This window comes from Poecile atricapillus, chromosome Z (genome assembly GCF_030490865.1).
Source record: "Poecile atricapillus isolate bPoeAtr1 chromosome Z, bPoeAtr1.hap1, whole genome shotgun sequence".
Lineage (NCBI taxonomy): Eukaryota > Metazoa > Chordata > Aves > Passeriformes > Paridae > Poecile > Poecile atricapillus.
Window position 1 is genome coordinate 122,923,987 of NC_081289.1, and position 15,254 is coordinate 122,939,240.

At 36.9% G+C, this 15,254-nt stretch overlaps 1 protein-coding gene and 1 long non-coding RNA gene across 3 annotated transcripts in view; one reads left to right on the forward strand and one right to left on the reverse strand.

Moving 5' to 3' along the window:
* ARSB (arylsulfatase B) overlaps positions 1-15,254 on the reverse strand; it is a 79,317-nt gene that overhangs the window by 2,858 nt on the left and 61,205 nt on the right. The window contains exons 7-8 of one of the 2 annotated variants that reach the window (XR_009276188.1): positions 12,601-12,726; positions 10,399-12,067 (exon numbers count right to left, since the gene is read on the reverse strand). Coding sequence is in view for 1 of the 2 variants with exons in the window: in XM_058827333.1 (XP_058683316.1) it covers positions 11,802-12,067; positions 12,601-12,726 (392 nt within the window). In the remaining variant the exon portion in view is untranslated. Of the gene's footprint in view, positions 1-9,993; positions 12,068-12,600; positions 12,727-15,254 lie in introns of those variants that run through there. The other variant, XM_058827333.1, reaches the window with a different exon arrangement.
* On the forward strand, positions 1,922-9,843 carry LOC131573397 (uncharacterized). The gene is made up of 4 exons (XR_009276189.1): positions 1,922-6,144; positions 6,363-6,480; positions 6,609-8,219; positions 9,734-9,843. It is a non-coding gene; the product is annotated as an uncharacterized LOC131573397 (long non-coding RNA).

A 15,254-nucleotide genomic window follows, 5' to 3' on the forward strand; every position in this document is an offset into this window, starting at 1 on the left:
CTTAACACTGTTGCCAGTGTTCCTTCCTCCCAGCAGCTAATTTCAAATGAGTGTGCAGTAAGTCTGAGGTGTTGGAAGAACAGGGTGTAGTAAATGTAGTAAATGCATTCTCTTCTAAATCCCTCTCTGCTTTGTAGGCAATGCAGAAACCGGATGTACACAATTCACTAAGACTGACAATGAAAAATACCCACATCATATCATAGGAGCACAAAATCATTGTGCTTGAATTTACTGTTGCAACTTTCTTACAGTAAACATATGGATCTATACAGGCTTTTATTTTTTCTAATTTACATTAATAGCTTCTGTCACTGTTTGGGTACGGATTCAAGCTAGAAGTCATATACCAGAGATGTCTGCTATAGGGATGTACTCTAACTACAAGTGTAGAACTCACCAAAACCTTGCTATTATTTACCCAGAAATTTTTACTAGCTGCAGGACTGAACTTCTCAGAATTTATTCTGAAAGTCCAGCAAATATAATAGTTTAAGAAATGTTCCAAAAATACTTATCTCTTCAAAAGGATCTTTAACAGCTTAGTCACAGAAGTGACTAAGGAGGTTCAATATACGCAGATAGAGTGCAGCACATATATTGAAAGCACAAAGAAGAACCATCAAGAGATTTCCTAACTGCTCTCCTTACTACATTTGTTCCTACTACAAACAAGTTTTATGGAAGTTTACACAGTTCCAACTGAGTTTGCAGCTTGTATCATGTTTGAAAATAATCTGATTTTTTTCAAATAGCACTGAAGTCTTCAATAAAGTCAGAGGGCATGCTGACACCAGCATGAACTTGAACAAATCCTTAATGAGAACCAGCAGATAAAGCACATTATTTTCCTAGTCCAGAGTCCAGAGACTTTATAATTACTATTGTAGAAATACATATCCATCACAGAAAGATAAATTAACAGAGATGATAGCAGCAATTAAAACTGTGTATCAAGATGTTTGTTCTATAAAGTATCTTACAACCATATCCTACAACCGATGCAGCCATGGTCATTGGATGAGCAGGCTTATATGCTGTTAGGACAGAAGTGTGCTGGAACAGGCACACTGTGCTTACAGAAAAATTGTGTTTTAAAACTGTACAGCTGCCCTTAACCATAACCATACCATCGGCAGAGAAATAACGAGCCTGTCAGAAAGAAATTACAGACTGACAAGAATTGAGTTACTCACTCTGAGCATGAAAAGACTCAATTGTTACCACTGCATACATCTGCAGAATCATACCACCACTACATGCTTGCTGGAGACCAGATATTAAAAAATAGAAAAAAGGGACTAATATCTTCCTAATCACTGCATACTTATTGGTATGAACTAGCATAGCTCTGTTGGCTACAGTCAAGCTGTATCAGCCTCCTAATGTGAAGGTCTTTGCTCTTCTATGACTTTTTATTCCTCATAAGTTTGGAACAATAGGGATGAAATCAGAGAAATGCAAAAACTTGAATTCTCAGTGAAACGTGCATAACTAGACAATGTGATGAGAGCAGGAACTGACAAGAGAAAGGCCAGGTCATGAAGCTTTCAGTTTGTACATGCCAACAAATCATTAAATGTGCATGAGGATTTACAAATGCTACATGATCTGAAAATCTGTTCTGCCTTTAAGTTTTTGGTTTACTGCCTTTGAGAGGAGAGGAATGAAGAGTGTCAGATTACAAAGTGGAATTCCTCCTGCTGACCAGAAAACATTGGATTTCCTTGTTCGGACCCTAAGGGAAAGAACAGTAGCCACTGTTATGGCTTTTTGGAAGTCAATTCCTAAGTAGTAATGTAAAATTAAATATGAGCCCATTTAAAAAAAGAATCTGGTAGAAATCTACCAGATATACTGGGCTCTCTGTCACTATGGGCTTTACTATGGGCCTACCAAAATAAAATTCTATCTTAAACATATTTCTTTATAGGATTTATAGCTGTAATTTATTCATTCTTTAAATACTTTCATTTCCAGGTTCTTGCACAGAAATATGAGAAAATGGAGATCATAACATTTTCAATGCAGTAAATTTTATTAATTATAGCTTCTAGGGTCTATTCTGCAGGTCTTTTTAGAGACTGAAGTCCAATAAATAAATGTATGTTTGCTAACTTTCTCTGGAGTCATATCTAGATGACATTTATTTTAAAGATAAACACACAATGAAAAAAACTAAAACAACATTAAACAAGAATAGAATGTTTGCAATATGCATAGATTTACAAAGTGAGAGTTCTTAGCTGAGAGAGTAACTTTCTCCACTTCCAGCAATTATATATAGTTGTCATCTTACCATATTTTCAAATTAATGTCCAAAATAAGCCATGATTCCACTACAAATATAACTTCATCAGTGAACAATAATCAAAGAGATTTCCCTGAACTAAAACAATGCCTCTAGTTTATATAATAAACAGGACTATTCAAATCTGCTCTACAGCTTGACTGGGCCAATTTATAAAACTGGAATCACGATTGACCATGACCATCTGTATTTCTCACAATGCCCTTCCTGTCCTCTCCATCTTTTCATACAGGCATACCTGGATGCTAGTTAATCATTAATTAATTTGGAATCTTCTGACTGCAGCTCATGGGCTAAGACCTTTCATGAGCTCTACATTCACTTGAAGCTATGGCCTTGAGTGGAATTATTCTGACTTTCACTTTGACAATACAGAGAGATCTGTGCAGTAATCAGCTCCTAAGACAAGAGTGGAAGGAAATGGTGCTCCAAGTGCCCTGCAGTTGTGTGTGCATTTGGGCCTCAGTTATGAACCTAAGCAATGCCAGATCTCTGCTGTATCTAGAATTTTGATGATTGTTGGTGTATTATAGTCACTTATTACCAGGATAATATTTAGGATGAAACCAAGTGTTCCTAAATATCTTCTTGTATTCTTATGCATCATCAGAACACTTATGACAAGCTCAATGAAAATAAACTATGGATAAAACCAGCATTTGCATTTAAGAAGAGGCCATTTCTTTATTTGAACATGTCATCAAACAAATGTAATTAAATAATATTAAGTAAAAAGATGGATAGTGACTGTTGTTAAAAAGTCTGCTTTTCCTCACAGCTTATGATGCTTACACTGCTGTAGGCTCTGAAAAGAGCTGTTGTTAAACAGTGCTGTGATAGCACGGTCTCAGCATCCTCACTTCTGAAAAATATAGATACTAAGTAATTTAATATTGGTATTTAGAACCACAGACTCAAAAGATAAAATTTACAAACAACAAACTTAGAAAATGTAGGAGCTTGCTTTGTAAGGATTTGGGGTTTGGACTAGGTCCACACATTTAATGCATATTTTGACACAAGTTAAATCCAAAATGCATAATTCATTGAAGAGTACAACATTCCTCAATGATATTTGTGGGTTAATAATTATATGTACCTCTTAACACTACACTCAGTCTTTATAGCCAGGAAGATGGATTCTTGCAATTGCATTTAATGCTATAAATAGAATAAACATTTGCACAGAAACTCTTATTTTTTTAAGAAAATTCTCTCAATTTTATAGTGTTGGAATTACATTTTTTTAAACAATTCCTTTTAAAATTTCTTTTCCATATAGTATGGCCTTCTCTTTATCACAAATTAAATACAGAAAAAGGTGATTTCTAAGAACTTCTCCACATAAAGCAATGCACATTAAGTTCTTGTGTACTGTGGGCAGAAATAATTACAAAAAAAATCCTGTTGTTAACAAGCAATTATAGCTCAAAGGAATTTCAGACATCTTATACCTGCTGCCTCTAAGAGACAATCTCTCAATCATTCACATTCCTAAATATTTCTTCACAGTGGGCTACTTTCTAGGGCAAATATAAACAGAAATGCAATTGTTCTACTCTATTCCCTCCTGCATTTTTTCAAAATCCAACTGGGGTATTATCGTAAGTCTCCTTTGATATTATAAATATTTCTATTTTTCACTCAGTCAAAGGCTATGCAATTTCAGCTGTTCTGGATTTTTTTTCTAATGCTGAATTTATGGCAAAAGAAAACTGTCAGTAAATTCCTATCCAGATTTCTCCACTATATTAGTTTTGGAGCTTTAGTTAGAAGCAGAGTGATGGTAATGTATATGTTGCTCTTATCCCGTTGTTTAATATACCATGACCATGATCTCTCCATTATAAAGTCAAAACAGAACTGAAAAGGCAGGAGAATTACTTTGTTTCTACAACATGTCACTGCTGGGGCTGCAGGGTATGACTAGACCAGACTAATAGCCACTTTGGGATTATTTCAGACAGTGCTTTATCCATCAAGTATGACTTGTACAACAGAATATTTGAAAACAAAGCAAAAAGGACAAGAATTACATGTACATCTATAGGGGCCACCTACAGGGCAGCAGTGCTTTCATAGTTCTTGGGCTGGCAGTTACAGTGTTCACAGTCTTTTAAAAAGGGCTCCTCTTACCATATACACAAGGGAAGAAATCATGATCCTCCAGGAACTGACTATTTTCCTGGATAACTGCACACTGATGTGCAACTTCAAGGAAATACTTTGAAATCACAGAATTTCCCTGACTATAATCTATATAGATATATATAAAAAAACCCAACAAACTATTTGTTACTGTGAGTTAAATACAGGTAAGCTGGAACTGAGAGCATATTTGTTTGCTAGAAGTCCACCCTGTGACTCAATGGTCTCAACATTCATCTTTCCATTGTCCAGACAGACTGATTAAAGCTTTTTCCCAGTGAAGCAGTATAAATGTGAAGGGTAAATTTAAGGCCTCAGATGTCCTTGAATAAGTCATTTCTGAATTTTCTGTCCAATAAAAATCAATGACTCCTACTTCATGAGTGTGCTTGGAGAATATGCACAATCAAGAAAGACTTCAACATCCCTGGTTAATAGGGCCATTGAGTGATGTTTCTGGCAGATTTGCAGGTTCCATGAAATGACTGGGCAGGCCACAGTTGTCCTGATCAAAGTTTTACATTCATTACCATGGGCTCAATGCCCAAAATTACTCAATAAGCATTGCTGAATATCAAACACAGCTTACTTTGTTTGTACGTGTATTCACTGTGTTCTGACTCCTTGTTTGCTTGAAGAAATAGCAAGAATGCATAGCTGAAAAGAAAGACAGGGCTTTTTTATTTTTATCACAGTCCTGAAAGCCAAAATCTGGCAGCCCAGAACTGTGGCTTTGGTGCAGTACCTTGTTGTGGCTTTTGAAGATTCGTCCAAATAAACACTGCATTCCTTAGATCCAAATCTAGCTATTCGGACTATACTTTTTTTCCTAACTATAGTCCTGCCGACAGAATATAACTGCCTTTATTGCTATTGAGTTTAGACAGGATTAGGGGATCAACATCCAGTAACTGCTTTGATGATGGCAGACGGTAGTCACTTCTTTGAAACTTGGCAGCAGATATATCACCAACCTTTCCAGTATCTCTGCACTCCACCCCACAAAAACAACTCTCAGGAGGGAACACTAACACAACAAGAAGTACTGCATCATCCTCTCTCCCTCTGCTAACCATGGTATGCAATTATCACAAGGGCTGTCACTGATCCCGTCCATGGTTGGCTGGCTGACTCATTCTGACTGCTCTGTGCCAAAAAAAGTTTTTACTGTTCCTTGCAGCAGTTCTGCCTGATTTAGATGAGCTCATACACGAATTGCAAGGCACTGAAAGAAGATGGGAGAACGCTGGATTCAGAAACAGCAGCTTGGGACCTCAGGGAATTCTTTACACCATATATTCAACCAGCTTGAAACAAAATTGAGTTCACTGTCTGCAGCTCACAAAGACAGTAAGCTGAAAGAGTTAAAACATTCAGCTAGAAACCCACTGACAAAAATATTGCTTAACCTCCCCAAACTTAGAATTGGCAGGTTTTTTTCCCCTTCTGTTAGCAAAAGCACTACTTCCCCATTACAAACCTCGGCTTATTTATAGTTAGAGAGACGTGAAACCTATGGGCCTGCTTGGGGTGGGGCTCCAAAGGGACTGCCAAGGGAAGGGCTGGGCTGGAGAAATGGTCCTTTGACCCCTCCATCGTGCCAGAGCTAAGGTTAATGTTATGAGAGAGACACAGCCTCGGGGTCCAGCTGGAGCGGGGCCTTTGGTGGGCTGCCAAAGGAGCAGGTAGGCAGGAAAACAAATTCTCCCTTAATAACTGCTACATCTCAGAAATTATTTGGTGTTCCTACATTTAGGACAGCCCTAACCTGTCGTTAGGTTCTGGGTCTCCTGGTAGTGCTTGATATTATTTGCTTTTTTATTTGTGAAGTAATCTTTCATTTTGACTTTAAGTATTTCATGATTCAGTTGCCTGTTCATAACTTGGGTGTTCCTGTTCCTAGCATTACAAACATGGCTACAATATGAACTACACATGCTTGTGTACCAAACTCCATCACACATGGGTAGGAACCCTACCAGTGGCTCTGTCACCATCAGGATGACCATCAGGACCCTTTGGTAAGTCTGCAATAGGGTGGCACAGGTTTAACAGGATTCTCTGTGTGACTTCGTGCTCATTTGTTGTTTGTTAAAGAAAGCATAGACAGTTTTGGGTATCTTGCTAGTAGTCTTTCCCACTTTTTCAGAAAGTGAGAGACAAATTCACAGAGGCCAACAGGGACTGGTAGTGGAGCTTCAGATCTGCATAGACCTCAAGTGTTTAAACTCTGGTTCTTCTGCTCAGAGATTCCGAAGAGGATTAAACTCAGAGCTTTATCCAAGACCCATTTATCAAAGTTGGACAAATTATTTTCAGGCTGAATATAGGGCCTTTGACTCAAGAAAAGATCCAGATTATCTGTTTTGCTTATAAAATCATCCACTCCTTGACTGTGTACATTTTTTTATATGTAAGCAATGCAGAATGAGTAGCCAGTGTCAGCATTCTTCCTAAACTTGGTTACTTATCTGAAACTTAAATAATTTCTAAAGCATAAAGACTATAACTTTTGAATTCATAATGCTCAAATGTTTGCTAGATTAAGAATGAATCTTAAATTGGAAAAGGATGAAATGAAGTTTTATTTAGCATTCAAAATACTTGCATTTTTGAAAGTTACTCAAGTAACCACAAAAGATATAAAGAATTCTCTATTTCCCAATTTGAAACAACTTAAGAGTATACAACTCTTTGCAGATGCCAATCTAAATGTGTCAGCCAGATGTTTTTTTTCCCTAACACAGTTCAATTAAAATGTTTAATGAAGACCACCCATGGAAAATAATTAGGAAAAAAAATTCTACTGTAGCTGAGAAAATAATCTTTGGATTTTAATATATAACGAGAGAAAACAGAATTTAATACCTCTGTGAGACAATGATATGTCACAGCCACTTCCTAGTAAATTAAATATATAAATTAGAATATCAGCAAGACATTAAAATGCAGATTGTAGGAAAAGAAAAAACAGAACACATAAAAAGTTCTGCTTACCTCTGAAATTAAAATTAGAATTTTTTTAATCTTTTCTAACTTTAGCCAAGAAGCTGAAATTGATGTGAGTCAATGCCATTAATTACTTGAGCTTTTACAATTTAGGTGATTTTTTTTTTCTTTTCCATGAAACTAGGTATCAGCATAAAAAATCCAGTTAAAAATACCATTAAGAGAAGTTTCCACTTCTGTGGGTAAGACAACATCTTTCCTCATGTAATATGAGTGCTGAATGCTGAAGAACACACAGGAATGTAGGGCAGAAATTTCTCCCACCCCCAAGTCCAGTCCCCTGTTATTGTGAAAACCACATCTTGTAACGCCTACTATAAACCAAAATGTTACATGTGATATTGACTGAGAACAGTTAGCTTTCTAATCTTACATGTTTCCATGTGTATATAAGGCAATAAATAAATATGCACTACAAAAAAAGAGTGGGGATAACATAAATTCCTTGGATCTACTTGCCTTACATAAAGGGGAATGGCTGTCAACATCTCCATTTGCATTTGATTGCACAAATAAACTATACCAAAACATTCTGAATAAATAAGAGCTAATGGAACTTCTGCTCTTTGGATGATTTATCTCAAAAAGATATTTGAAGGACAACATATCACTATGACACATATAAAAATAGTAAATCTAAAGGTCACAAAAGGTAATTCAACACTCTCCTCTTTCAGAATCCCACACTCGAAACCATGTTACTAACTGTATGCTACAATTAGAATATTGAACTTACAGTTGCACTAAACAGGTAAGTTACAAACTAACATAAATCATCATATCACTGTAAAATAAACTGACTGCAACAGTTAGAAAAGGGAACTGCAATAAAGGTTTTTCTGAAGCTACTGAAGGAAGATGCAAGCTTTGTCAACGTGATACAATACCTTATAAAATGGTTTTGTTGCTTACATTTTCCCTCTATTGATGTGGTCAGCAAATAACTGAGCCTAAGCCTCAGTTATTGCAAAGAATCTTCAAAAGCTCAAGAATGAAATGCTGCTGTGTTCTGAAGCAAAGACTGTCATGGTCCAATTGGATCTCTCTAATTTACAGGACAACATGGTCTGTAAATTATTTTATGAGCTCATTAGGAAAGGAAACAAACATACACATTAAAGGCTCAATCCACTTCATACAAATGAGACTAACATGGGAATTCACTAATTCATTCCTTAATTCATAAGGTCTTTAACTCACAAGTTGTCTATCTCATAACTTACAGTTACGCTTATAATTATAACCTTATAACTTAAAGTTATAAGTAAAATACTCCAGAACTGCTGATGAGAGTGCTCATCCATTCTCCTCTGTCATAGTGCAGGCCTCCCATGTATCCCATCTGGTAGCATGAAAACCTCAGCAGCCTGGCTGATGCTGGATATGCTTCAGAGGTGTTTTTGGGCAAGATGCCATATTTATAAGTTCCAGCTTTAAAGTTTGGTCTACGTGATTCCCGTAAGTTAGTGGATTCTGAAGGAACTGACAATCAGTAGGGGGGATTATGTCTTCAGCAGACAAGTAATGGCTTTGTAGTGACCTGAACCCTTCCAGTGGTTTGCCTACATGCTGCTCTCACTTGGATCTCACAGCACTAGTCCAAACAACATCAGGTCTTTGTATGAGCTGTGTGCTAGCTAAAACCTGAGCAGGAACTCAGGTTCTGGTATGAAAAGTCACAGGACAGAAAGAAAAGCCTAAATGTGTTTCATTAAATGGAAGGAGATATAACCAGGTACCGGTTTGAAGACTACTTCTACAGAATCTTTTTAATTTAGTATTTTAAATATAGTAGTTCATATGAAAGTTGCAAACAGTGTTATAGTAGGAGCTTCTGTCACAGTAGATATGTTTTGCCAATTAAATTACCTGGAGGCAGGTAACAATCAGATGTTTCTCCCAGTGTCTAGATAAGCTGTGGAAACGCTTGATTGTGTAAATAACAATACCTTAGAAAGTATTGTAAGGCTGGGCATTGTTCCCAAGGGCCCCAAAGGAAAGGCTGGTACAACCTGATGGAAGAGAAACTAGTCTTTGAGGCTCTGTGTGATTGTTTAGAAGGTGAAGAACAATCTGAAGAGCTTGCTCAGTTATATCCTACTGCAACCATCTGCTTTCAGCCACTGATGTATGAATGGAGAAGGAAAGTGAGACTCAGTCTAAAACAGGATTCCATAGGAATATATACAATTAAACTGCAGAGAAAATATATTATACAAGAATTACTTTCTCTGAAACTACTTTTCTTTTCTTTTTGTCTTCAAGGCTGAAGATGGTGAACAAAATAGAACAGAAAAAAATACTGACATAAAGGAGCAGAAGTGACATAGAAGTGAGAGAAACATAAAGCTCTTTGGGAGAAAGATAAAAAGCTGAACAGGTTTCTGGAGAGCTTTAGACTCACTTCTACTGAGAAAAAACATCAAAGGTAGAAAAGACAAGCATTTAAGATTAGATTTAAGACAACACAGTGGAGAATCAGCTATATTAAAAAGTACATGCATTTTCAGTTTTCTTGTTTAATCTCTTTTTCAGCCTTTTTTTTTTTTTTTTAAATGCATGGGTTTTGTAAAGCCTTCCTTTTCATTAATCTGTTTGCTAATGATTAGCACAAGTCCCCCAAGAGAAAACTAGGAAGTCGTAAAAATTTTAGTGCAATTCATATGAGTTGGTCCTGCAGCTGGGAAAAGGGCAATTATGATTCTGGAGATGATGACAGATTGAGCTCTGCATCCTGAGAACTTAGTCAAGGACACTGAGAAGCAGTACCAGAACTCAGGGTTTGGAGACACTAATAGAGAGCTGGCACATTATCTTGCGTCAATTTGATTGTTACTGAGAAATGTTGTTTGGCTTGGTTTCTTCATGGCTCAGAGCCCACTTCAGGATGCAAACAGACTCCACTATGGTAATAAAGACAGGGTACTTACCTGGCAGGTAATAAAAGTAAGGTTTTGTTCAGCACAGAATCATTGAGTAATTCCTGCAAAAAGGGACCTTTGGAGGTCACTGGTTGCTCCTCACCACTCTAGCAAACTGCATCAACTTCAAATTTGATCCAGCTTCAGGAATAGAATTGTTCAGAATCTTCTCCAGCCAAACACTGGACATCCCCAGGATTAAGGTTGCCATAGTCTCACATTTCCCATATTGAATTAAACTCATGGTGTGATTTTTTTTCTTTTCCTTTCCTTATATTGCATTGGAACTCCACATGTTCCCTGTGTGCTTTTCATCTTTGTGCATCTCTGAGAAGTGTCTGGCTTCCTCTTCTCTGTGCTCTCACATTTAGTACCTGAAGACAGCATCTTCCATTTTTCTCACCAGCATAAACTAACCCATTTCTTTATCCTCCCCATGATCACACTCATAGTTCTCCACTGAACTAACTCAAACTGGTCAATACTTTTCCTTTATAGGGAAGCTCAAAATGTGATGTTATGCTTTAGCACTGATAGAAGGGAATTAAGACTTCTCCTAGCTGCTGGATACATTCTCACTTATGTGGAAAAACATGTGGTTGGTTTTCTTCACCTAAAGAGAAAATGGCAACTCTTGTCCTAATTACTGTTCAGAAGGATGCTTAGATTTTTTCCCCATGAAAATGCTTTCCATTTGGTCATGGCCCAGCATGCACTCCTGAATGTAGCTGTGGCACTCCAAGTGGCAGACTCTGCAATTGTTGAAATTAATGAAATATTTATTCACACATTTTTTAAGGCTGTCAAGATTCTTCTATCTGACAGCCCTGCACTCCAGTTGATCATCACGCTCTACTCCAGTCTGATAGATCAAGAGTGAGCAAGAAATAGAGATTATGTTGTATTTGTGAGGTTTTCTTTTTCACTCTTGCCTTTTCTGGATGGAAGTACATGTTAAAGGCAAAAATTTTTATGCCAATACAGATATATAATAGCTTTCAGAAGATTTTGTCTTCTGGACAAACGTGAAACCAAAATTCACTATATTCCACAAGACTGATTAATTTTGGATGTCCCCGTTGCCTTCCTTACAAGGAATTCAATTACTTTTAGTTTCTTTCAAGGAAGGAGGCAATGTTTATCTTCTGCACTAGAAGTATATTCCAGACAAAGAACATTAAAAAAATATATATATAATTTTACTAACGTTTCACATATAATTGTTGGGAATGAGAGTGGGAAAAGACTGAAATTAGATTCCCAACATACCAAGAATAAGAAATAATGAATTATTCCAAGAATAAGATCACAATTAGCAATAACTCATTAGAGAAAGTACAAAATATGTGACTAGGACTCTGTAAACCAGACTCTGCTGCAGAGGTTTTTTGCAGAATGCAAAGCTGTGTGCATTATGCCCAAGGACCCCAAGCCCCAGTCACTGCTGGATCACAGTTGGGATCCTCATCAGGGTAGAACACAGGTACTGAACGTTTGTGATAATACTGAAGCCGTGAGAGTAGTTTTTCCACCACATGAGGGTATTTTTCAGACACATCATTTTTCTCTTCAGGATCATGAATAATATCAAACAGCCAAAGTTTCTTTGTTGATGGATCAGACGATTGAATCTGTGACTCATTGAACAAAGACGGTGGAGGGAACCAGTGGCTGCAGCCTACAGGAACAGGAACAGACCAAGGGTCAGTTCTGACATACAGAGCAGCAGTGTGGAGACAGAGTTTTGCTGTAATTGATGAATTTACTAGGTCTCTTGACAAGCCCCTGCTTGTGACTGTTGCTGCACACCTTAACTCTAGCCCTGCACCAGTCTCTCTAGTCCAGGGCTACTTAAATAAGAGTCTCATTTATGCAAAAAACCCACTGCACCACTGAGATTCAAAATTCTATGTAACTTTATTTCACATAAAATAATTTAATGGAACTTCTTCTTGGATTCTGTTCTCCTTACCGGTCCCTTACAATTTGAGATATTCTATGACAGTTTTTCCCCTACCATTCAAATAAGTCGAAGACAAAATATTTGGAAAATGAAAAAAAACCACATTGTTTGGATTTTAGAAGTGCTCATTCTAGATCTCTGCATGTGGTCAAAAACCTAAGAAATTAGCAGAATTACTCAAAGAAATTAAAATACATGAAACAAAATTAAATTGTGTTTGTGGTGGGTTGGAGATAGGATTTTGTTACCTGGATATCCAGTTAGTAACTTCCATTTTCCATGTCTTATTGCTGCATGTATGGATATATTGAAAAGTGTATCATCCCAAGGAGAATTGCTCTGTGGTAAAGATGTTCTCTTGTCAATGCCAAGACCTTAATTGAACAGTAAACAGTAAAACAGTAAAAGTTAGGTACATTGCGTATTCATGAGGTAATTTTTAGAAATCTGTTGGAAAACAAAGCAGTTTGTTGTCAGCCATTTATTTTTCCCTACTGGATAAACATTTTGTTGTATATATGTGCAAAAATCTGTGCTATGAATAAATGGACGTATTTAACTCTGAACTTGAACTGCATTTAAAAAACTTACCAGTGGAAAATGTCAGAGCTGAGCCCAGATAACTGGCCTAATTTTGTACACAGATACTATACGTGTATCTCACATACCTCTATTAAGAACACTCAAGATTGGAATTGCTAAATTTTGTCATACAAGTGCCTGCATCTTTTGCTAGGTAGGAATATAAGACTGAAAGATCTCCTGAGTCAATTTTCTTAGGTCACTACAGGGAACAAGTCCCAGGTTCTGACCTGTATCAACAACAGAGAGCTGTCTCTCCGGGCTGAGCTGGCTGTGTTCACAAAATCCACATCTGGTCAGCAAGCTTCTTCTGTGGCACATCTACTGTTTTTGGAGGAGCTGTGTATGATGTGGCCCCATATTCACATACTATTGAAAACTGAAACATTCCCTCTCAAAAGGAAACCTGAAGCTCCTTATAGAAGGGAGCTCAGGAAAAAGAATTAAAATGCATTGACCAGGGATGATTAGGAGACCACTATGTTATTGAAACCAACAGGGAGGAAGAGAGGCAGATGGACAGCCCAGGAGCACACAAACCAACTTCCATATGTTTTCATAAATAAAACAGGAGTTCAAGACATAAAATCTACACATTTTATATTGACTGTATCAGCTGATAACAGTTTACCAATGACTACCAAAAGGCAACTTTAATCAAATGAGAAGACACATTAGAAGATGGAGAGAAACCAATGTTGATTTTTCCAAAAGAGCTTTTTTCCAAAAGAGGTGGTTTTCAATCAGTTTAGGGAATCTGAAGGACTCAGCTGACAGACTTTTGGATGAGAATCCATGAGATGTACCATGATCATGTAATAGCCAATAGGAAGCAGAACTAGGTATTTGTAAAAAGAGTAAACTCTGCACAACACAGTGAGGTAAATACACATCAATGGAAAGGAGAACAGAAAGTTGGGACAAGAAATGCTAGGACGCAATTTCTCTATTTTTTATGAAGGACTTGCAAAGTTTCTATTTTCTTACTGGACTTTACACTTTGAGTTTATTTTCTTTAATAAACAGATTTGTGCATACCCAAGTTCCCTGTCTACATCAAACTTGTATAATGTTCCCAGATTAATAAGGACATAAAAGGGCTACTTGTTTGGAATATGCATACACAGACTGGACAGGACTCAGCTCATTTTAGATCAAGAAGCACTGAAGCTGATCTAAAAAAGAAAATAAGCCCCCATGAAAACAAGAAAAACCTCATAAGTAACCCCAGCAGAATCCCTTCTGGAAGATAAATCCTCACACAGCCATGTGATGTCCATAGAAAATAGGAAAGAGTTTAAAGATTAATACCACTTACTTTTCAGCAGCATTGTGTTATGTGTTATTCTGTCATTTGCTTTGCTACTCCTCCTTGACTACTGTTTGCCATCTACTTTCTTAAGCATAATGAAAGATATTCAGCCGGTCAAAAAAGAGATGCTTTTTAAACCTCATGTCTCAGAACTACAATTTCACGGCATGGTCTAAAGATAAAATTATGTGAACCTGCATTTCTGATTTTAAAGTTTAGCATAAAGAATATGCTTGTGCTTGCTGATCTACCCACAGTATGTGGTACCATAACACTACACAAGATAAACTATTCAAAATATTTCAAATAAATGGTATGAAATATTATATTTTTATATATACTTGGCACAATATCCTTAGAATGCCATGTATGAGACTTAAAATAAGATTCAAGGAGATAGAATAGATTTAAATACTCTGATTTAGTCCAGGTAACAAAAGTAGACTCTTAAATGAAAAAAATGCTTTTACGAGAGCATGAAGTTGAAGATATTTGGTGAATATTATCTTTCAGCAAAATTTCTGGAAGAGAAATGGGTAAATTCCATTATGTTGAGCTGTTATAAAGAGAACTCTGTCAGTCATGTTAATTCACCCATTGCAAGCACTTGCTTTGTGCCAAAGAAATGTACTGTCTATTACTAGGGGAAGTGCATTGCTTTCCAGAGAGTACAAGTCAACTTTCATCATGGACTTTGGTCATGGGAAACAGGCTGATGCTTTTTCAAATGCTCTCTACAAGGATACTTACAGGACTGTCACTTTATTACATTACATAAACACCAGATACAGAACTACTATAAAAAAAAATTTTGCCTTATGTGAATGCTTTTCTTCCCATCCTATGACTTGCATCTTAAACTCAGATATTCCTCCTGCTGCCTTTACCCATCTTCCTCCTTCTCTTCAGCCCAGCTGGTGCAGGTGAAATGCAAAATACCTGGGCTATCTTCTTCTTTGCCGTATGAATTTTACATGGATCCCTTTTCTGATTTTGCAGACTGAAGAT